At 34.3% G+C, this 22870-nt stretch overlaps 1 protein-coding gene across 1 annotated transcript; it reads right to left on the bottom strand.

Annotated features, from left to right (window-relative positions):
• Positions 1-253: 253 nt before the first annotated feature.
• Positions 254-11065, bottom strand: LOC127649712 (uncharacterized). Its single transcript, XM_052134944.1, has 8 exons — positions 10903-11065; positions 10401-10800; positions 7961-8037; positions 7462-7781; positions 2726-2768; positions 1444-1773; positions 987-1079; positions 254-633 (listed from the first exon to the last, which is right to left on the bottom strand). Exons 1-8 carry the CDS (start codon positions 10949-10951, stop codon positions 494-496), a joined length of 1452 nt encoding a protein of 483 aa, XP_051990904.1. The 5' UTR covers positions 10952-11065; the 3' UTR covers positions 254-493.
• Positions 11066-22870: the final 11805 nt, after the last annotated feature.

Here is a 22870-nt window from a genome sequence, read left to right on the forward strand (position 1 = left end):
TAATGACTCTTTTATAACTTAATTTTATTTTCAAGATAACCTCCCATACAACTTTATTAACAGTTTCATTATTCAACAAAACATAAAAATACGTAGAAGATTTTGCAACCATTTAATTTTAAAATGATTTTTTTAATTTCATGTTTAATGGATAAAAATAAATATAAAATGATTTTGTCAGATTTTATTCAACAAATTCAGAGAATACAAAAAACAACTGATTTCAAAAATACACATTAAATTTTTTATTGCATATAATTTAAAGCAGAAAGAAGACAGTTGTGCATTTCTGTTTCTAAGCTTTTAAATGAACAGCCAAAATATTAGTGATCAATTTATTTTTTAGAAGCATTAATAAAGCAGATCTAAAACAAAAACATTTGCAAGCAATACATTTGAGAATATATTTCTAATAAAGAGAGAGATTATTGTCAAATGTGCATCTACTATATATGATAAACCTGATGTTTGCTTCATGTTGATCATTTAGCCCCTAAGAGCTTTCGTCTTTCTTTACAGCTTTTCTTTTCAAAAGAAAGATAAAGACAGCACAAAAATAAACTCCATTCTTCATGAGCATTACACCATACGCATAGACAAACAGGGACAGACTGGGTGTTTGACCCAAAGAATCTGTAATAGAAAAAAAACTACATGTGAATGCTTTGATAAAGCACATTAAATAACATTTTTATGCATTCTATATACCATATATCAAGTTTTGTGTGTTTATAATATGAAGTCATGCTGTAAAGCACTTTAAGTGGAAGGATCCAGAAAGGTATTATACTGTAAATGTAAAGAACTATAATCTGTATGACAATTTCACAGTGTGATACAATTATTCACTAGTTATGACATGTGAAAATGTGTCAGACTTCAAAAATAATGGGAAAATAACTACATTTTTAACTGATTAAATTGAAAATGTGTAATGCATTAATTAATATGTTGATAATTAGATGAAAATAAAAAATTTTATTCACCTGATATCTTCTTTTCTTTGTTCTCTGTGCTGGGTGGACATGTTGCCAGGATCTGAGTTGCAGCCTGGGTTGTCCCTTCTGGCTCTTTTTCATCTAAGATATGATTAAGCAATTACAAAACTTACTCATATACTCATATATTGATAGTGTAAATAATTTTATATTTTCCTTTAAAGATTAACTTTTAGTTTGATAATGAAATACGTAATAAAGAACAGTCTTCAAGGGGAAAGCAAATGAAAGACTTGTAAAATTTTACTTTCAAATCTATTTAATTATGTTGTATGTGTATGTATTTAAGAACAATTGTTTAAAATTAAAGCATCTTTAACACACTGTACATCATTTTATATATATATATATATATATATATATATATATATATATATATATATATATATATATACAAAATAATAATACAAATAAAAAAGGAATCTGCACAAAGAATTAAAATTACCTTTTTTTAATTCATATTTTTGACGTTTATCTTTGTTCCCCTCATGTGTAACAGAGCATCGGTAAATGTTGTTTTGGGCTGTTTTTGTATCTTCGATCACCATACTTGTCACGGCAATCTGTGGCAGTGTATTTCTCTGCTCCACAACATTATCCGGTGACACTGCAGTCCAATTTTCTGTCATCTGTCTGCTCTGTTTTTCCCACAGAAATTCCACCAAGTCAGGAAACATGCCTCTGGCTTGACATAACATTGCGCTTTTGCCATTTTTTTCCGAGGACACTGGGTACACTGATACTTTTGGTGGCACGGTAATGTCTTTGCCTTTATCTTCAGAGAGAAATAAATGTTGAAGAAAACTGCAACAAACTCGAAGCATGCTGTATACTTTCTATACATTTAACTTGATTAGATTAGAGCAAATAGAGGGTGCACTGTAAAACATTTCAGTAATTTTAACAGTAAAATACTGTAAAAATGCTACAGAAATAAAATGTGAATTGATTAACAAATATTAACTGTAAAATTACAGTAAAATGTTTTAATATATTTTAAAAGACAATACAGCAGTTTTTACAATAAAATTATGTAAAAATGTAATTATTTAAATGTAAAAAGTAAGATTTTCCCGTATAATTAATGGTAAAAAGAACAAGAGAGTACATGTATTCGGGCGTTCCAACAATTCCCTGCATGACCCATTATATTTCATCATATTTTATGGGAATAGTTATGTTTCATCATATTTTTAATATCAGTTATGTATGCTGGGGTGTTCTGTGTTATATTTGATGTAATTTAGTTCATGTTTACTGCATTATTTAAATCTCATATGTGTTGCCATGATGGTGTTTAGTGTTTGTGTGATTGAGTATGAGCACTGTCTCTATATATTTATTGGTCATTGCTCCTGGAAAAGCCAATATTGATGAACTTCGTGTCATCAAGTGCCCTTCTGTAATTACTACGGTGATTAACAAATTACCTTATAAAGTAAACAAATATTTACAGTCTCAGAAGGCATTTTAATGTTTGTTTTTTTACTGCGAATGTAACAGATTTTGATTTTATTTTTTTTACAGTGACAGCGTGTATATTACAACCATATTAAACTATAAAATGTACAGGTTGTTCTGTAAAGTGGTTTGCATTTGAACTGTATTTTTTACATAATTATTCTGGCAACCACAGCTGGCAGATTTTTTTTTTGTAAAAACAACAGGATTTTTTTTTACAGTGTGATTACTTAAGTTGTAGCTTACATATAAAGAAGAAATCCTACCAGTTACTATTAGCCGTGTTCCCGATCCAAATTTTTTGATCCAGTTGCCCACTCAGATTAAGTCTGTGACAAATACTACTTCACACCTACTATCCTTACATAAAGTTATGAATTTCAATATGTGCCTGATGTCTTACACCATTTTAGTATAATGGTCTATGTACACTATGTAAAGAAAGACAGGTTTACATGTATTACATAAGCTGGAATGTTGGGTTCAAGTCTTTAATGGTATGTTTTCTCTCTATTGTAAACTAAGAAGTTTGAAATGCTGAAAAATGGCTTGGCAACCCCTGATTATGCAAGCTTTTACTTACCTGTTATATAAAGTTTTGTGCCTCGACCGAAGACTTTCTTGTCTCCCACAGTCATTCGTTCTTGAACAAAAAGATGCGCCTTGTGCAGAAAAGATTCTGTAGTTGCCTTAAGTAGCTGTAGAATATTGTAGACATTTTTTTAAAAATTACCCAAGAAAGAACATTAAAAAAATTATAATTTTAACCTTGATTTAGATCCTTGAAGAGTTTAAACTGGCTTTAATTTACTTTTGTTGTGAACAGATCTAACAACATCCCATATTATGCAACATCTAATACATGCACACTGTATTATCCCTGTTGCCAGTAGGGGCTGCAAGAGTTTATTTCTTGTCACAAATTTTGATCAGCTTCCGGGAAGGGTTGTGGTTTCTGGTTAAGGCAGAGTTTCTGTGCCCTGAGACCCAGCAAGCACAATTATATATTACTGAATGTTCTTTTTATTTATTTTTTTTTTTTTCAATTTGAGTATTTTCAAAGCCATGTTTGACCCTTTTTTATTTATTTTATGGAATCAAAATTAGCATCAGGTATGCTGATTCATCACAGATGGATGAATACAGAATTCTGTTTATGGGTTCTCCCTCTTTTTGTTGGTACCAGTGTAACTCAAGCAATTTGAAGGGAAGTTGCAGTCTATAGAAACATATTTGGCTAATGGCAAATTCTGTTGCAGCTTCTCATGTCCATCCACTGCAAAAAAGCAAGCTTTTTGTGATAATATACTTGTGTTTTAAAAATGAAAGACTTAACTCTGTATAAAAGGTAAATAAGCAATCAAATGGATAACTGCAGTGGAAGTCTCATAGTGGCAAAGAGAATCTGGAGAGCTTCTGTTGTGATTCTAGAGTAAAATACATTTCTGTGCGTTCACATGGGAGGTTGCAATGCTATTAAGTTTCTGGCCTTCGTGTTAATCTAAAATTATGATACAGATGTGACACTGGTTTTCTCTGTGCTATGTTGATTAGCATTGACGTTAAGCTTTGTATGGTGCTTCAGTATGATAGTGGCAAATGCTGCACTTGCTATAAAATACACAAAAAAGTATTGTCAGTATAGTAAAGTAAAAGGCTTTGCTGAAACCAACAGCCATGGCCAAAAGTATTGGCAGTGACATACATTTTGTGTTTTGCAAAGTTTGCTGCGTCAGTATTTGTAGATGCTTTTTTCACATGTTTCTATGGTATACTGGAAAACAATGATACACATTTCATAAATGTAAAGGCTTTTATAGGCAAAAACATTAAATATATGCAAAGAGTCAATATTTACAGTGTTGACCCTTGTTCTTCATAACAATTCGCTCTGGCATGCTGGATATCAGCTTCTGGGCCAAATCCTGACTGATGGCGATCCATTCTTGCCTTATTAGTGCTCGGAGTTGATCACAATTTGTGGCCTTCTGCTTGTCCACTCGCCTTTTGAGGATTGACTGGTTCTCTATGGGATTAAGATCCAGGAAGTTGCCTGGCCACAGATCCAATATTTTACATTTACATTTACATTTATGCATTTGGCAGACACTTTTATCCAAAGCGACTTACAGTGCACTTATTACAGGGACAATCCCCCCGGAGCAACCTGGAGTTAAATGCCTTGCTCAAGTACACAATGGTGGTGGCTGTGGGGATCGAACCAGTGACCTTCTGATTAACAGTTTACCGGTTATGTGGTTTAGACCACTACAACACCACCACTCACTGTAATGATCTTCGAGCCACTTCATTATCACTCTTGCCTTGTGACATGGTGCTCCATCATGCTGGAAAATGCACGGATCATAACCAAATTGCTCCTAGATCGTTGGTAGAAGTTGCTCTTGCAGGACATTTTGATACCATTCTTTATTCATGGCAGTGTTTTTGGGCAGAATTGTGAGAAATCCCACTCCCTTGTATGAAAAGCAGCCCAACACACGGATGGTCTCAGGATGCTTCACTGTTGGCACGACACAGGAATCATGGTAGCGCTCACCTTTTCTTCTCCGGACTATCGCTTTTCCAGATGTCCCAAACAGTCGGAAGGGGGCTTTATCAGAGAAAATTACTTTGCACCAGTCTTCTGCTGTCCAATCTTTGTACTTCCTGCAGTATTTCAGTCTGTCCTTGCTGTTTTTCTTGGAGAGTAGTGGCTTCTGTGCTGCCCTTCTTGACACCAGGCCATTGTCCAAAAGTCTTCGCCTCACTGTGCATGCAGATACACTCACACCAACCTGCTGCCAATATTGAGCAAGCTCTGCACTGGTGGTGACATGATTCCATAGCTGACTCCTCAGGAGGAGACGGTCCTGGCGCTTGCTGGACACTCTGGGACGTCCTGAAGCCTTCTTCACTGCAGTTGAACCTCTCTCCTTGAAGTTCTTGATGATCCAGTAAATGGTTCTTTCAGATGCAATATTCTTTGCAGCAATTTCCTTGCATGTGAGACAATAAAGTTTTTAAGTGATAAAGTTAATTTATTTTGGCCAATGAAGCTTTTTGCAATTATTTAAAATTCATCTGATCACTCTGCACAATAATCTAGAAACAATGTGAATCAACACCACAACATCTGAAGCAGAAAACTTTGGGTTACACAAAATATATGCCACTGCCAATACTTTTGGCCATGGCTGTACACTACTTAACTGCTGAATTTAGTTGCTTTGTGCACTATATGGTCAAATAACATTTATAACAATAACACTAGAAAATAGTTTCAGTAATATACATTTTAACGTGTTGATCCAGTCTAAAGACATTTCCTTCTAAAGTGAACTGATCTATCAATTTCTTATAATGTAAAAAAATATTATCAGACTATTACCAGCAGGAGCTGCGCTGCGTTGGTTTATTATCAATGCTTGTAATGCAGAGATAAATGTAAATCTTATCCACTATGTCAATTCTCTTGCCTTTTGAAGAGGTGGTTCATATACAAGTTCATAAACATCTGCAGTCTGTTGATATTTGCTCAGTTTGGAGACTTTGAATAGAGTCGAATCAGAAGAACCCTGCAGTATTTCTAATAACCAGTATCATTAACTTTTTGCCCTTCATCAATTTCAGTAAACATAACTGTAACCCACACTCGCACACACAAGATGAGACAGTCACAATGTATATCAAAACTGCTTTTATTTTTATAAGAGCAGGCGAAGGTACAATAAGGAAAATCCAGAGAGAATGGTCGAGGAAAGCGTAGGGTCGAGAGCCGGGTAATCAGGATGAAACAGAAGGGCAAATCTACAAATAGAGTGGTCAAGGGAAGCGAGGGGTCAAGCCGGGTAATCAAATATATAGCAGGGTAATCTAGCAAGTAGAAAGGACAAGGATAAACTAGGGGATCACTAGTAGCTGGCAAAGTGCAGGGGTAAACTATACGATAACCAACCAATGCGAAATGAATGTGTAGTGGTAGATATAGTGAACCAAAGCAGCGGTGCAGGTGAAACGAATGACAGGTGATTGGGACTGTGGCAGGTGTGTGCAATGAGGGGCTGAGAGGCGAGTGCGGAAGCGTCTAATACTCTGGCGATAGGGAGCGGGCATGAGTGCCCGAGGGGGGAGAATGCGAGCGAGCATGAACGCTCGGGGAAACTGAACTAGTGTGGGAACACGAGGGAATGGGTTGAGCCGAAGAGGCGGGATTCGTTACAATAACCCTTTTTAAACGAATAATAAAAGAACCCTATTTAACAAGGGACAGTGGTTATAAGTAATTAGGGCTGTTTAATCCATGTTTAATTCTCGTGAAAACCTGTCAAGAAAATGTCCAGGGTCATATTTAATTTCAAATCAATACAAATTAGTTTTTTATGTATTACAGTAAAAAAACATGCTATTGTACAGTGTTTTTTATTATTATTATTAATTAAAACTCTGGAAAGGAATACTTCTATGATTTATAAACATTTTACAATTTAATTAAAAAAAGATTTTTCACATAGCGGTAATGAAAACTGATGGGTGAAATGGGTGTAATGCATATAATGTCACAGTGTAAAAAATCCTAAATGTCCCTAAAAAATAGGCAAAATTATTCTCTTTGCAAAATATTAATTAAGTAATTAAATATTTATTATTATTATTATTATTATTATTTTGGAGTAAAAAAGGACCAGCACAAGTTTCGAGAGAATCACCCCATTAGCTTTGCGCTTGTTAGAGGTTCAGTGATTAATGTCTTTCATTAGCAGCCTTTATAGAGTATACAGCACATTTTATTTCAGTAGGTAGAAGTGGGGGACCAATGACTTCTACTTATCAAATTAAACCTTATCAAAACTCTTGTCTTTACTTGTTTCATGCCTCTTTCAACATCATTCAATGCCACCTTGGCATTATCATCATGCATTTTAATATGAGCTTTGCCGGAAGAGTTGTGGTTTATGATCATTGCATAAACCTACAAAGATTTTGTGCATGACTAATGCATATATATATATACTGTGTTGACTGAGCTCCAGCATGCACAATAATATACTGCTGAATGTTCTTTTTTCAGATTGGTTATCCTCAAAACAAAATGATTTGATTCTTTCTTTTCTGATTTATAGGACTCAAAACCAGCATCATTGTGTGTTGTTCCATCACTGAGTTTTGAGTACAGAATTCTTTTTAAAGTTTCCCCCTCTTTTTGCTGATACCAGTGGATGTAGCTCCAGCAGTCTGAGAGGTAATGGCAGTCTATAATGGCCAACTTTTCCACCGATTTGGTCACTGAGATCTTCTGTTGCAGTTTCTCCACTCCATCAACTGCAAAAAGCAACAGCATCACTTTTTATGAACATTTTATATAAACAAATATATATAAATATATTTCTTGGCCAATATGCATATAATGTATGTGGCAGTATCAATTTGATGTTTTGAAGATGTTTTTTTTTTTATATAACAGAAGAAAGAATAAAATGGCTACAAATGAAAAGACATACCACTACACAAATGATAAGCGAGCAGTGAGAAGGATAACTTCAGTAGAACATTCATGGTGGCAGAGACTGTCTTTTGTCTGGGATGTAGGTGTCATTGATTTCTATGTGCAACAAATGGGAGGTTGCACTACTATTACATTTCCTGTCCTTTTGTTACAGAATTTGTGTTTTGGTTAATGGTAAAAATTTGACATAGGCCTGTACTGTGCTTTGTTGATTACCTTCAGTTTTCACTATTACAGTGAAATGTACACTGTAAAAAATCCTGTTTTATTTACGGTCAGCTGTGATTGCCAAAACATCACCATAAAACTACAGTAACTACACTTCAGGCTTTACATGATGTAATTTTGATGCCTGTATATTTTACAGTTCATTACCATTTATATTATAAAACTGTATAAACTTAATCCTTGAAACTGTAAAAATCTGCTTTTCACTTTATAATTTATTACTACTCACCGTAGTAATTACAGAAGCCATATGATGACTTGAAGTTTATCAATGGCCTGTCCAAGAGCAATGACCAATAAACATGTAGAGACAGTGCTCAAACAAACATTAAACACCATCAGTGTAACATATGTGAAATAAAAATTATGCAATAAACATTAACTAAACTACATCACATATAACATAGAACACCCCACTGTAGATAAGTGATATTAATAATAATAAGAAACATAACTATTCCCATAAAATGTGACGGGTCATGCATGGAATTCTGGGACTGCTCGATTATTGTTTTTTTTTTTACTGAAATTGTAACAACAATTTACCATAAAAAGTACATGTACTTTTGTTAAACATAGCATTTTTTACCATTAATTATACAGTAAAATCATACTTTTTACATCTAAAAAAGGTAATTTTTACAACATTTTAAAAATGACATTTATTGTCTTTTTAAATATATTATCATTTTTACCATATATTTTAAGGTAACCAATTAACTTTTTTTTTTCCAGAAGCATTTTTACAGTCTTTTACCATTAAAATTGCCGAAATGTTTTACATTGTATAAAATTAAGAGGTTATCAAATGAACATTATTATTAAATTGTTCAATGTATTTCTGATATATAGTCTACTGCAAATTAACTTGATATAAGACACCTGTTTTTTTGTAAAATAAAACAGCTTTTTTAGGCTACTTATATGACTGGATTGTTCATCTCATGTACAGTATGTGTACACAGTACATTCATTTAAACATAATTTTCAGAAGTTGTGCTGTCATTCAAAACTTTTAATTATGATTAATCACATAATGTTTTCTTAGTTAATTATGATTAATCACAGATTTTGAAAGTGCTGAAATTTGACTCTAATATACTTGTTTTCCTGTTAAAATGCATGTATTTCCTTCTTGGGAAAGAAAACAAAATAATATGTAACAATATAATGCTTTATTAACATTTTCCAAACAAAGCCTTCCACTGTATAAAGATAGAAATTCCCTGAAATAGCACTCATTCAAGTAACATTAAACGTTTCCCAAAGTCTAAGTGGGTATTTGAATTGAAAGAAATAATCTCCCCGTATGTTGTATATTCATTGCAATAGGCATTCATTATTTTATTCTCTCATCCTCAAAAATATTAATCTGCTGGATAGACTGTGGCTATCCACTTTGTTACAGCATTCGTGAAGCCACATTCATGATTTGCGTTAGAGCGTCAACGCCAAGAGCCAATTTGAACTCCACATGAAAAGTGCTTGCAGACAAAAATGTCTCATTCTTCGTTTTGGTGATAGTTAAGACTTTACCTGCTTTTGTGGTCATTAAAATGTGCCTTACCATGCTTAGGCTGAGAAATACTTGACTTCTCTCACAAGTCCCATCTGGGCTTGTTTTGTACTACAATTAAATTGACATTTTACATTACATTTATGCATTTGTCAGACGCTTTTATCCAAAGCGACTTACAGTGCACTTATTCCCCCAGAGCAACCTGGAGTTAAGTGCCTTGCTCAAGGACAAAATGGTGGTGGCTGTGGGGACCGAACCAACAACCTTCTGCTTAGTACTTTAGCCCACTACGCTACCACCAATCTACTACATTTAGGCAGAATTTAACAAAATTTATTTACTAAAGTAGGAATAATAAAAAGAAATATGCTTTTATTTTACTCAAAATGATTCATATACTTGGAAAAATCTTGATGAATGGATGGATGGATGGATGGATGGATGGATGGATGGATGGATGGATGGATGGATGGATGGATATGATATTGGATGGCTTGCTACAGACTTTAAGTCTGTTCAGTGAGAAAAGCTATAGCTCACTATAGAGGACAGATTGAAGGTAGCCCATATACCGAGCTTGGTGGATGGAGCTTGAAAGGTCTTGGAGCATCACGTTTGAGTAGAATAACAGTATGTTGACTTTGCTCAAACCAGCATAATGAAATTCGAACATGTGAAATGTCTCCACCTTGAGGGGATGCTGCTATCAAAAACCCTTGGATGATTAATTGAAAACAGGTTTTTGTAAGGATTTTCATCTACAGTTTGCACTGTGTCTCCGCTCCAGAGCGCACAATAGTATACCGCCGCATCGTCCAGCGTCAGTGCTGAGATAGTGAGGGTCATTAGCTGACGACTTACTGATCCACTAAATCTACGGGGGAAACCGGCATCGTTTACACCCTTTTTGGATCCTGATTCAAAAAGCATGACTCGTTGGAAAGTTTCTCCTTGTTTAGCTCTGTATACGTGAAGAGCATTGGTCTGAAGACTGGTCGATTGGTCCACAGTGCATTTGATTAGAGCAGATTTACCCGTGTGCCTTTTTAGCCAAGGATCAGGTTGCGTAATTTGGGCGTTCATAAAATCTAAAACCAAAAGAGAGATACAGTACAATTCAAACGTGCTCAGTGTTAATACACAGTGAATGCCATGAGAATAATTATCATAACGGAACACTGCATTCTCACCTATTAAGACAACTAACAGCACAAATATTGTCATCATAGATATTGCCATTTTATAATGCGTCGTCCAGGAGCTTGCTGTGAATTATGAGCAAGTTCTGCCAATCAAATGGTAATCATAATCATCACGATCCTGTGGTTTACACGATGCCTACGTCATCACCACTCTCTGGAGAAGACTTCTCTCTCAAACTTAAACCTGCTAAATCATGAATGCAAACAGCAGCTGAACATGACTTTCTAAGAATAGGTAAGGTCATATTAGTGTTTTTTACTGTTCGTTTTTTCAAATTCATTTAACATTTGGATTATACAGTGTTTATAAAGGGGATTATTAATGATTAATAAATCATTTACAGATGCATTATAAAAATCATTGCTATGCGCTTATAACAACATGCATAAGGGTGACTCATGCAATACATGCCAATGCCTTGAGCAATATATCACGTGTAATAAATGCTTAATAACATTTTTTCAACATTAGTAACTTATGAAAATGTACCTTAACGTAAAGTGGGCATATATGAAGAATTTTTAAGTCGTTGCCAGCATTAGAAACATTTGTATGTAAAGTTCAGTTTGGTTTAATGGTAATCAGGCATTAAATGCTATGAATAGTTTTTTTGCAGAGGATTTTAATTCACTAGAATTAGGTAAGTTAGGACACCGCTGGGAGTTGCACCATTCGCAAACGTGACAAGAAAAGTGACAACATAGGTGAGTCAAAACCCTACAGTAATTCATATGTAATTGACATAATCCCTCTTTTTAATCTCACTTTAATAATACATTTTTTGCTGCATTATTACATAAATCATGAATTGATCAATTTAATATTTTTGATTTATACAACTGTGAACAATTAAGCATTTATAATATGTCACTGTTTGGCATGTATTGCAAGAAAGTTGTTCTTTTTGATTCTTGCATATCAATGAGTTATAATCCTCTTATTAGTCATTAATGAACAGCTTTATGAACCCTGTCCATTAACAAAAGAAACATTCATGTAAAGTGTTACCGATTTAAGTATATAAACATATTGTTCCATCCTTTATTTCAAATTACCTTTACAAACACAGTTTATGTACAGGATGTGAGTAGACATTCTCACTGTGGTTGCTTGTGTCCCAGTAAGCACAGTAGTAAACGCCAGCATGAATTGCTTTTGAATTACTTAGTTTTAGATTATAGAGGTGCTTTTTGTCCACAGTGAAGTCCTGTGCTTGGGGATTGTTGGTATCAGGAGTGAAGTCACCACCTGCACTGATATAGAGTAATCTTGAGATGGGTTCACCCTCTCTCTTTTGATACCAATGGATATAATTCGAAGAGCTCAACCCAGTCACTTTGCAGGTGAAACTGAAGGTTTTGCCATCTAATTTAACCAAAGTCGGTTGACCTTGTTCTACATCCACTCCCAGGACAACTGCTTTGATGAAATAAAAACAAATGTCAATTCTTCAAAATCAGAGTTAAAATGTTTAATAGCCATATTTTTGTAAATACTGACCTGGAGTCTCTGAGAAGAGGAGAATATAAATGTATACAAACATCTTTCATCTGGTCTGAAAAATAAGTTTATGTTTGGTGTATTGCTCTCTTTTAGATGTTTACTCTGACTTTGTATGACCTTCAATTACAGTTCGCTGATGTCATTTCCTGTGCTCAAGAAGGCTGAATGAAAAGCAACATGTGAAATACACCAATCGAATAACAGAACTGATTATTGCCAAAGACAGAACAAATACTGCCAAAGACAGAACAAAAGGCGCTCAGGTTTTCTACAGGCCACTGTTTGCAGTGTATGGGACTTGCTGAAAAATGAATGTATGTTTTCCCACTTTTCTCAATGGCTCTCTTGTTTATTTGGTGCCAAAAACTCTTCAGCACAGTTTCTGTCTAATTTCATGTCTATGTTCAAACTTTTAAGCCACACATTTTTCAGACAAATAGTCCAGTTTCTTTCAACCTATCTCTACCAGATACGTTCCTGTAATAACATTACTAGATACAGTGGCCCTAAAAACATTTAGACAGTTGCCACACTTACAATTTCTGAATGTCATTAGACAACTAAATATTAAGTGGCATATGCAAACAAATGTTGCTAAATCTTTTCTCAGAACTTCACTTATATGTGCCATTTTTGCAATGACTTTCACTCAATTGATGTCAAGGTTCTTAGTGTATAAAATCAAGTTCCCTTCAATTTCACACCATAACAGAGTAACCGCATGTGCTGTTCATCACTTTAACCATGCACATGTTCGACTAATATTTGACAAACAGAAAGTGTCCAAATACTTTGGCTCATGTGCTGTCATACTATGTACCGGATTTGATAAAGAACGCACGTCTAGGCCATAAAAAAAAAAAAATGTTCTTTAGGTATGCAGATGATTAGCGTGAATACATTCTGGACATACTTCATCCGGGAACATGGACATTTTTTGACATATTAAATAGCTGGGAAGTATATATATCCAAAATTTACTAGTAAATGTATCAAATGTGCTGTTCACACACACCATCAATAAGGATTTATTATTTTCTTTTAATTATTTTTTAGTTTTTTATCATAGTTATCTCTATGATTAATATATATATATATATATATATATATATATATATATATATATATATATATATATATATATATATATATATATATAATAGAGATAGCTTCATAGAATATTAGGTTTCATTAATAACAATTGTACATTATATAGAAGAGTGTTTTTTAGGATTACAGAGCAAATAATATGACACATATTTAAAGACTTATCTCTGCATATCAGATGAATAAACAGTAAAATTGGTAACTTCAGATGAACACTCATAGTGGCAGAGAGAGTCTACTATGCTATGCTGTAAAAAGTGGTAACCTTCAATTGTTACCTAACCCTTGAAATCAGTTTTGTTAATGTAACCTTATGTAGTCCAATGTGATTCAGACATGTCAATTCATATTTTGATTTGAGTCAAAGGAAATTTAATTTAGATGTTTCCACATTTTTAGGTTAACATCTTATTCAATGCACACTGAATTTGTATTGTTTGTCATTTAATGCAGATTTGACATGCTGCACACTGCACTAAACCATTAAAGAAGAGCCACAAATTATAGTTCCTTTCCATCAATTAGACTGCAGTAATATTTATTATTAATCTATTATTGTAGTTTTTATATTGTGTATTTGTTAGTATTAAGAGGGCCTGCAAATGTATTTTAAGGTATTTCCACTAAACATTTCATGTTCATTAACCTAACAATATGGTTTCCTTTGCATTCGTGAAGCCACATTCATGATTTGCGTTAGAGCGTCAACGCCAAGAGCCAATTTGAACTCCACATGAAAAGTGCTTGCAGACAAAAATGTCTCATTCTTCGTTTTGGTGATAGTTAAGACTTTACCTGCTTTTGTGGTCATTAAAATGTGCCTTACCATGCTTAGGCTGAGAAATACTTGACTTCTCTCACAAGTCCCATCTGGGCTTGTTTTTGTACTACAATTAAATTGACATTTTACATTACATTTATGCATTTGTCAGACGCTTTTATCCAAAGCGACTTACAGTGCACTTATTCCCCCAGAGCAACCTGGAGTTAAGTGCCTTGCTCAAGGACAAAATGGTGGTGGCTGTGGGGACCGAACCAACAACCTTCTGCTTAGTACTTTAGCCCACTACGCTACCACCAATCTACTACATTTAGGCAGAATTTAACAAAATTAATTTACTAAAGTAGGAATAATAAAAAGAAATATGCTTTTATTTTACTCAAAATGATTCATATACTTGGAAAAATCTTGATGGATGGATGGATGGATGGATGGATATGATATTGGATGGCTTGCTACAGACTTTAAGTCTGTTCAGTGAGAAAAGCTATAGCTCACTATAGAGGACAGATTGAAGGTAGCCCATATACCGAGCTTGGTGGATGGAGCTTGAAAGGTCTTGGAGCATCACGTTTGAGTAGAATAACAGTATGTTGACTTTGATCAAACCAGCATAATGAAATTCGAACATGTGAAATGTCTCCACCTTGAGGGGATGCTGCTATCAAAAACCCTTGGATGATTAATTGAAAACAGGTTTTTGTAAGGATTTTCATCTACAGTTTGCACTGTGTCTCCGCTCCAGAGCGCACAATAGTATACCGCCGCATCGTCCAGCGTCAGTGCTGAGATAGTGAGGGTCATTAGCTGACGACTTACTGATCCACTAAATCTACGGGGGAAACCGGCATCGTTTACACCCTTTTTGGATCCTGATTCAAAAAGCATGACTCGTTGGAAAGTTTCTCCTTGTTTAGCTCTGTATACGTGAAGAGCATTGGTCTGAAGACTGGTCGATTGGTCCACAGTGCATTTGATTAGAGCAGATTTACCCGTGTGCCTTTTTAGCCAAGGATCAGGTTGCGTAATTTGGGCGTTCATAAAATCTAAAACCAAAAGAGAGATACAGTACAATTCAAACGTGCTCAGTGTTAATACACAGTGAATGCCATGAGAATAATTATCATAACGGAACACTGCATTCTCACCTATTAAGACAACTAACAGCACAAATATTGTCATCATAGATATTGCCATTTTATAATGCGTCGTCCAGGAGCTTGCTGTGAATTATGAGCAAGTTCTGCCAATCAAATGGTAATCATAATCATCACGATCCTGTGGTTTACACGATGCCTACGTCATCACCACTCTCTGGAGAAGACTTCTCTCTCAAACTTAAACCTGCTAAATCATGAATGCAAACAGCAGCTGAACATGACTTTCTAAGAATAGGTAAGGTCATATTAGTGTTTTTTACTGTTCGTTTTTTCAAATTCATTTAACATTTGGATTATACAGTGTTTATAAAGGGGTTTATTAATGATTAATAAATCATTTACAGATGCATTATAAAAATCATTGCTATGCGCTTATAACAACATGCATAAGGGTGACTCATGCAATACATGCCAATGCCTTGAGCAATATATCACGTGTAATAAATGCTTAATAATTTTTTTTTCAACATTAGTAACTTATGAAAATGTACCTTAACGTAAAGTGGGCATATATGAAGAATTTTTAAGTAGTTGCCAGCATTAGAAACATTTGTATGTAAAGTTCAGTTTGGTTTAATGGTAATCAGGCATTAAATGCTATGAATAGTTTTTTTGCAGAGGATTTTAATTCACTAGAATTAGGTAAGTTAGGACACCGCTGGGAGTTGCACCATTCTCAAACGTGACAAGAAAAGTGACAACATAGGTGAGTCAAGACCCTACAGTAATTCATATGTAATTGACATAATCCCTCTTTTTAATCTCACTTTAATAATACATTTTTTGCTGCATTATTACATAAATCATGAATTGATCAATTTAATATTTTTGATTTATACAACTGTGAACAATTAAGCATTTATAATATGTCACTGTTTGGCATGTATTGCAAGAAAGTTGCTCTTTTTGATTCTTGCATATCAATGAGTTATAATCCTCTTATTAGTCATTAATGAACAGCTTTATGAACCCTGTCCATTAACAAAAGAAACATTCATGTAAAGTGTTACCGATTTAAGTATATAAACATATTGTTCCATCCTTTATTTCAAATTACCTTTACAAACACAGTTTATGTACAGGATGTGAGTAGACATTCTCACTGTGGTTGCTTGTGTCCCAGTAAGCACAGTAGTAAACGCCAGCATGAATTGCTTTTGAATTACTTAGTTTTAGATTATAGAGCTGTGTTTTGTCCACAGTGAAGTCCTGTGCTTGGGGATTGTTGGTATCAGGAGTGAAGTCACCACCTGCACTGATATAGAGTAATCTTGAGATGGGTTCACCCTCTCTCTTTTGATACCAATGGATATAATTCGAAGAGCTCAACCCAGTCACTTTGCAGGTGAAATAGGAGGTTTTGCCATCTCCTTTAACCAAAGTCGGTTGACCTTGTTCTACATCCACTCCCAGGACAACTGCTTTGATGAAATAAAAACAAATGTCAATTCTTCAAAATCAGAGTTAAAATGTTTAATAGCCATATTTTTGTAAATACTGACCTGGAGTCTCTGAGAAGAGGAGAATATAAATGTATACAAACATCTTTCATCTGGTCTGAAAAATAAGTTTATGTTTGGTGTATTGCTCACTTTTAGATGTTTACTCTGACTTTGTATGACCTTCAATTACAGTTCGCTGATGTCATTTCCTGTGCTCAAAAGGCTGAATGAAAAGCAACATGTGAAATACACCAATCGAATAACAGAACTGATAGCCAAAGACAGAACAAAAGGCGCTCAGGTTTTCTACAGGCCACTGTTTGCAGTATATGGGACTTGCTGAAAAATGAATGTATGTTTTCCCACTTTTCTCAATGGCTCTCTTGTTTATTTGGTGCCAAAAACTCTTCAGCACAGTTTCTGTCTAATTTCATGTCTATGTTCAAACTTTTAAGCCACACATTTTTCAGACAAATAGTCCAGTTTCTTTCAACCTATCTCTACCAGATACGTTCCTGTAATAACATTACTAGATACAGTGGCCCTAAAAACATTTAGACAGTTGCCACACTTACAATTTCTGAATGTCATTAGACAACTAAATATTAAGTGGCATATGCAAACAAATGTTGCTAAATCTTTTCTCAGAACTTCACTTATATGTGCCATTTTTGCAATGACTTTCACTCAATTGATGTTAAGGTTCTTAGTGTATAAAATCAAGTTCCCTTCAATTTCACACCATAACAGAGTAACCGCATGTGCTGTTCATCACTTTAACCGGACATGTTCGACTAATATTTGACAAACAGAAAGTGTCCAAATACTTTGGCTCATGTACTGTCATACTATGTACCGGATTTAATAAAGAACGCACGTCTAGGCCATAAAAAAAAAAAAATGTTCTTTAGGTATGCAGATGATTAGCGTGAATACATTCTGGACATACTTCATCCGGGAGCATGGACATTTTTTGACATATTATATAGCTGGGAAGTATATATATCCAAAATTTACTAGTAAATGTATCAAATGTGCTGTTCACACACACCATCAATAAGGATTTATTATTTTCTTTTAATTATTTTTTAGTTTTTTATCATAGTTATCTCTATGATTAATATATATATATATATATATATATATATATATATATATATATATATATATATATATATATATATATATATATAATAGAGATAGCTTCATAGAATATTAGGTTTCATTAATAACAATTGTACATTATATATAAGAGTTTTTTTTAGGATTACAGAGCAAATAATATGACACATATTTAAAGACTTATCTCTGCATATCAGATGAATAAACAGTAAAAATGGTAACTTCAGATGAACACTCATAGTGGCAGAGAGAGTCTACTATGCTATGCTGTAAAAAGTGGTAACCTTCAATTGTTACCTAACCCTTGAAATCAGTTTTGTTAATGTAATCTTATGTAGTCCAATGTGATTCAGACATGTCAATTCATATTTTGATTTGAGTCAAAGGAAATTTAATTTAGATGTTTCCACATTTTTAGGTTAACATCTTATTCAATGCACACTGAATTTGTATTGTTTGTCATTTAATGCAGATTTGACATGCTGCACACTGCACTAAACCATTAAAGAAGAGCCACAAATTATAGTTCCTTTCCATCAATTAGACTGCAGTAATATTTATTATTAATCTATTATTGTAGTTTTTATATTGTGTATTTGTTAGTATTAAGAGGGCCTGCAAATGTATTTTAAGGTATTTCCACTAAACATTTCATGTTCATTAACCTAACAATATGGTTTCCTTTGCATTCGTGAAGCCACATTCATGATTTGCGTTAGAGCGTCAACGCCAAGAGCCAATTTGAACTCCACATGAAAAGTGCTTGCAGACAAAAATGTCTCATTCTTCGTTTTGGTGATAGTTAAGACTTTACCTGCTTTTGTGGTCATTAAAATGTGCCTTACCATGCTTAGGCTGAGAAATACTTGACTTCTCTCACAAGTCCCATCTGGGCTTGTTTTTGTACTACAATTAAATTGACATTTTACATTACATTTATGCATTTGTCAGACACTTTTATCCAAAGCGACTTACAGTGCACTTATTCCCCCAGAGCAACCTGGAGTTAAGTGCCTTGCTCAAGGACAAAATGGTGGTGGCTGTGGGGACCGAACCAACAACCTTCTGCTTAGTACTTTAGCCCACTACGCTACCACCAATCTACTACATTTAGGCAGAATTTAACAAAATTAATTTACTAAAGTAGGAATAGTAAAAAGAAATATGCTTTTATTTTACTCAAAATGATTCATATACTTGGAAAAATCTTGATGGATGGATGGATGGATGGATGGATGGATGGATGGATATGATATTGGATGGCTTGCTACAGACTTTAAGTCTGTTCAGTGAGAAAAGCTATAGCTCACTATAGAGGACAGATTGAAGGTAGCCCATATACCGAGCTTGGTGGATGGAGCTTGAAAGGTCTTGGAGCATCACGTTTGAGTAGAATAACAGTATGTTGACTTTGCTCAAACCAGCATAATGAAATTCGAACATGTGAAATGTCTCCATCTTGAGGGGATGCTGCTATCAAAAACCCTTGGATGATTAATTGAAAACAGGTTTTTGTAAGGATTTTCATCTACAGTTTGCACTGTGTCTCCGCTCCAGAGCGCACAATAGTATACCGCCGCATCGTCCAGCGTCAGTGCTGAGATAGTGAGGGTCATTAGCTGACGACTTACTGATCCACTAAATCTACGGGGGAAACCGGCATCGTTTACACCCTTTTTGGATCCTGATTCAAAAAGCATGACTCGTTGGAAAGTTTCTCCTTGTTTAGCTCTGTATACGTGAAGAGCATTGGTCTGAAGACTGGTCGATTGGTCCACAGTGCATTTGATTAGAGCAGATTTACCCGTGTGCCTTTTTAGCCAAGGATCAGGTTGCGTAATTTGGGCGTTCATAAAATCTAAAACCAAAAGAGAGATACAGTACAATTCAAACGTGCTCAGTGTTAATACACAGTGAATGCCATGAGAATAATTATCATAACGGAACACTGCATTCTCACCTATTAAGACAACTAACAGCACAAATATTGTCATCATAGATATTGCCATTTTATAATGCGTCGTCCAGGAGCTTGCTGTGAATTATGAGCAAGTTCTGCCAATCAAATGGTAATCATAATCATCACGATCCTGTGGTTTACACGATGCCTACGTCATCACCACTCTCTGGAGAAGACTTCTCTCTCAAACTTAAACCTGCTAAATCATGAATGCAAACAGCAGCTGAACATGACTTTCTAAGAATAGGTAAGGTCATATTAGTGTTTTTTACTGTTCGTTTTTTCAAATTCATTTAACATTTGGATTATACAGTGTTTATAAAGGGGTTTATTAATGATTAATAAATCATTTACAGATGCATTATAAAAATCATTGCTATGCGCTTATAACAACATGCATAAGGGTGACTCATGCAATACATGCCAATGCCTTGAGCAATATATCACGTGTAATAAATGCTTAATAACATTTTTTTCAACATTAGTAACTTATGAAAATGTACCTTAACGTAAAGTGGGCATATATGAAGAATTTTTAAGTCGTTGCCAGCATTAGAAACATTTGTATGTAAAGTTCAGTTTGGTTTAATGGTAATCAGGCATTAAATGCTATGAATAGTTTTTTTGCAGAGGATTTTAATTCACTAGAATTAGGTAAGTTAGGACACCGCTGGGAGTTGCACCATTCGCAAACGTGACAAGAAAAGTGACAACATAGGTGAGTCAAGACCCTACAGTAATTCATATGTAATTGACATAATCCCTCTTTTTAATCTCACTTTAATAATACATTTTTTGCTGCATTATTACATAAATCATGAATTGATCAATTTAATATTTTTGATTTATACAACTGTGAACAATTAAGCATTTATAATATGTCACTGTTTGGCATGTATTGCAAGAAAGTTGTTCTTTTTGATTCTTGCATATCAATGAGTTATAATCCTCTTATTAGTCATTAATGAACAGCTTTATGAACCCTGTCCATTAACAAAAGAAACATTCATGTAAAGTGTTACCGATTTAAGTATATAAACATATTGTTCCATCCTTTATTTCAAATTACCTTTACAAACACAGTTTATGTACAGGATGTGAGTAGACATTCTCACTGTGGTTGCTTGTGTCCCAGTAAGCACAGTAGTAAACGCCAGCATGAATTGCTTTTGAATTACTTAGTTTTAGATTATAGAGGTGCTTTTTGTCCACAGTGAAGTCCTGTGCTTGGGGATTGTTGGTATCAGGAGTGAAGTCACCACCTGCACTGATATAGAGTAATCTTGAGATGGGTTCACCCTCTCTCTTTTGATACCAATGGATATAATTCGAAGAGCTCAACCCAGTCACTTTGCAGGTGAAACTGAAGGTTTTGCCATCTAATTTAACCAAAGTCGGTTGACCTTGTTCTACATCCACTCCCAGGACAACTGCTTTGATGAAATAAAAACAAATGTCAATTCTTCAAAATCAGAGTTAAAATGTTTAATAGCCATATTTTTGTAAATACTGACCTGGAGTCTCTGAGAAGAGGAGAATATAAATGTATACAAACATCTTTCATCTGGTCTGAAAAATAAGTTTATGTTTGGTGTATTGCTCTCTTTTAGATGTTTACTCTGACTTTGTATGACCTTCAATTACAGTTCGCTGATGTCATTTCCTGTGCTCAAGAAGGCTGAATGAAAAGCAACATGTGAAATACACCAATCGAATAACAGAACTGATTATTGCCAAAGACAGAACAAATACTGCCAAAGACAGAACAAAAGGCGCTCAGGTTTTCTACAGGCCACTGTTTGCAGTATATGGGACTTGCTGAAAAATGAATGTATGTTTTCCCACTTTTCTCAATGGCTCTCTTGTTTATTTGGTGCCAAAAACTCTTCAGCACAGTTTCTGTCTAATTTCATGTCTATGTTCAAACTTTTAAGCCACACATTTTTCAGACAAATAGTCCAGTTTCTTTCAACCTATCTCTACCAGATACGTTCCTGTAATAACATTACTAGATACAGTGGCCCTAAAAACATTTAGACAGTTGCTACACTTACAATTTCTGAATGTCATTAGACAACTAAATATTAAGTGGCATATGCAAACAAATGTTGCTAAATCTTTTCTCAGAACTTCACTTATATGTGCCATTTTTGCAATGACTTTCACTCAATTGATGTCAAGGTTCTTAGTGTATAAAATCAAGTTCCCTTCAATTTTATACCATAACAGAGTAACCGCATGTGCTGTTCATCACTTTAACCATGCACATGTTCGACTAATATTTGACAAACAGAAAGTGTCCAAATACTTTGGCTCATGTGCTGTCATACTATGTACCGGATTTGATAAAGAACGTACGTCTAGGCCATAAAAAAAAAAAAATGTTCTTTAGGTATGCAGATGATTAGCGTGAATACATTCTGGACATACTTCATCCGGGAACATGGACATTTTTTGACATATTAAATAGCTGGGAAGTATATATATCCAAAATTTACTAGTAAATGTATCAAATGTGCTGTTCACACACACCATCAATAAGGATTTATTATATTCTTTTAATTATTTTTTAGTTTTTTATCATAGTTATCTCTATGATTAATATATATATATATATATATATATATATATATATATATATATATATATATATATATATATATATATATATATATAATAGAGATAGCTTCATAGAATATTAGGTTTCATTAATAACAATTGTACATTATATAGAAGAGTGTTTTTTAGGATTACAGAGCAAATAATATGACACATATTTAAAGACTTATCTCTGCATATCAGATGAATAAACAGTAAAATTGGTAACTTCAGATGAACACTCATAGTGGCAGAGAGAGTCTACTATGCTATGCTGTAAAA

Source organism: Xyrauchen texanus, chromosome 9 (genome assembly GCF_025860055.1).
Source record: "Xyrauchen texanus isolate HMW12.3.18 chromosome 9, RBS_HiC_50CHRs, whole genome shotgun sequence".
Lineage (NCBI taxonomy): Eukaryota > Metazoa > Chordata > Actinopteri > Cypriniformes > Catostomidae > Xyrauchen > Xyrauchen texanus.